General features: G+C 44.1%; 1 protein-coding gene across 2 annotated transcripts in view; it reads left to right on the forward strand.

Annotated features, from left to right (window-relative positions):
- Window positions 1-1411: 1411 nt before the first annotated feature.
- The window catches only part of LOC133124540 (cell surface glycoprotein 1-like), a 75052-nt gene continuing 73833 nt past the window's right edge, over window positions 1412-2630 (forward strand). For both annotated transcript variants that reach the window (XR_009708325.1, XM_061235829.1), the window contains exons 1-2: window positions 1412-1544; window positions 1620-2630. The exon at window positions 1620-2630 is cut by the window's right edge. Coding sequence is in view for 1 of the 2 variants with exons in the window: in XM_061235829.1 (XP_061091813.1) it covers window positions 1436-1544; window positions 1620-2630 (1120 nt within the window). In the remaining variant the exon portion in view is untranslated. The remainder of the gene's footprint in view (window positions 1545-1619) is intronic.

The following is a 2630-nucleotide window of genomic DNA, read 5'->3' on the forward strand; positions in this document are numbered from 1 at the left end:
GACTATGATTGTACTGCTGTGAAAGATGAGAAATCAATATTTCATATTCTCATATTGTAGAACAGACTGGACTGAAAGGGGAAGATGTTGAAGCCGGAATGGAAGGTAAGCTGTAGAACAGTGTTACTCACTCTGGACTTAGAGCTGTAGGTGATGATGTCAATGCTACTGTTACTTTATGACTGAATTTAAAACACAACTGTAACTGGAGGTGCTCCAAAAATAAATATCTTATTGAATACCAGTTATGCCTTCACAGTACTCCATGAGAAAATGTCTCTAAATCTCATATGTTCATTTTTATAAACTTGAGAAAGAGGCATACTCCTGGTAAAACTAGAAATAAATAAAGTGTGTGGAACATTCCTTTTGAAACAGAAAAACGACTGCTATCACCATCAGACACTGAAAACCATGAGGAAACTACAGGAGGTAAGGCAAATTAATTCTGTGTTGAACACACCTGGTCTCAAAATGAAACAGAAGTACTGTGATTCCTCTGGAAAATATCTTTGACAGATTTGTGGGTGATTGCTGTTTTGAGGGGTATTTATTTTAGTTATAATCATGAAAAACATTGATTGGTTTCACTACACAGTACAGCAACATTTGAATCAGTGATTCAAAACCATTTGATGCTACTTCAAATCAGCAATGATATCTCAGCAATGACTCAAATATCCAAGACAGAATGTTCTGGAGATGGTGTTGACATTTTAGCTTACTTTGGTGAAATTTTCATCAATTTTAAAATAAAGGTTTTTTTGCAAATCAGATTTCTAATGGAGAGAAATGCAGACAAGGCAAACGCATGTGTTTTTGGGTTAATGGAGAACTCTGATAGGGCCTAGATTAATCTGGCTTTGCTGTTAGAATAAGTGATAAAGAGTAGGAGGAAGAGGAAGGAAAGCAGAATTCATACGATAAGAATCTCATGGAACATTAGGCATTACAAACGTATATACAGTTGTAAGATAAAGTTTTTGAACCCATTTGTGTGTTATTTGTTTAGTCAGATTGTGTTTATCTATAATTGTGACTTAGAAAAAGATCCAACAACATTTTATGAATAATCAAAGGAGAAATCCAGGTAATTCCAGTTTCACAAACTTTCTTGCAACTGTGGCATACAAGTGACTGACTATTTTGACTATCCCTGTAAAAAAAACTTCATAGAAATTGATGACTCAGCATTTAATGAAAATCCTAAACATTTAGTTTGAACTGTGATGATTAAGACACATAAAACACAAATAAAACACATTACAGTGTGTCAGAAGTAAGGAGAAAGGGTGATTGGTTCCTGGCCTTGATATGAAGCAGGATCAGATACTCACCTGTGAGCCTCCCTGTGTGTGTACAGTGCTCACCACATGCAGATATGTCCTGTGTTTCTCCAGGAGGAGTTGAGGACAGAGTGAAGCCACATGGAGACATGATGAGGCCAGCTCAGGCCCATGATGAGCATCAGAAGGCAGCTCTGGCTGAGCAGCTCAGAGGGGCTGATGGGAGAGCTGCACTTTCACAGGAGGAGAGTCACACAGGTGAGTACAGAGAAGCAGCAGGTAACCTGCCCATCACCTGCTTTACATCATATTTCATATTTTATTTCTCCACAGAATCACAAAATCTGGGGGAATATTCTGCAGAGAGAGGAGTGAAGACTGAGGGAGGGAACTCACCTAAACTCGCCTCCTCTGGTACTGTCCTGTTCAGCACTCCTGTGTCTCCATCTGCTGCCTCACCCACAACAGGACATGAAGAGGACACCACCCACACCCCATCTGCTGCTCCACCCAAAACAGAAAATGAACAGGACACCACCCACACCCCATCGGCTGCTCCACCCAAAACAGGACATGAAGCGGACACCACCCCCAGCCCATCTGCTGCTACACCCAAAACAGAAAATGAACATGACACCACCCACACCCCATCTGCTGCTTCACCCAAAACAAGACATGAAGAGGACACCACCCCCACCCCATCTGCTGCTCCACCCAAAACTGGACATGAAGAGGACACCACCCACACCCCATCTGCTGCTCCACCTGAGGAAGAGGACACAGGAAGAGGCGCAGGGTCTTCTGATGAGGCTGGAGATCATGAGGAGAACCCCTCTGATGCTGAGGACGATCAGCTCACCCCCAGAACTCCTGCTCCCACAGGTCCTCCCTGCACCGCTCCATCTCCTCTCAGCCCAACAGCACATCCAGCCCAGGAGCCTCTCTCCCCTGAGGAAGAGGAGGAGGAAGGGCCCACTGGGCAGTCAGTCACAATGCAGGGGGACATTATAATGGACTCACCAAGAAAGCAATCAGTGTCATCAGATAAAGATGGAGATTCCACCTCTGACAATGAAGAATTTCATCTAGCTTCTGAAGATCTTCATGGCACAGATCATACAAACACCCCTCTATCTTCTCTCCATCAGAATGAGACTTCAGGACAGAGTCAGGACCAGGAAGAGGAAACACGAGCAGAATCTACTGGTGAGGCTGGAGCCAATCAGACAGCAGGATCCCAGAGGCAGAGAGAGGAGAGGAGGGAGCAGGATGGAGGTAAAGATGAGGGAGGAGCTCAGCCCAGTGGGGCAGGAGGGGGAGGAGATGAGACCTCAACAGCAGATC

Source organism: Conger conger, chromosome 3, assembly GCF_963514075.1.
Source record: "Conger conger chromosome 3, fConCon1.1, whole genome shotgun sequence".
NCBI classification, from domain to species: domain Eukaryota; kingdom Metazoa; phylum Chordata; class Actinopteri; order Anguilliformes; family Congridae; genus Conger; species Conger conger.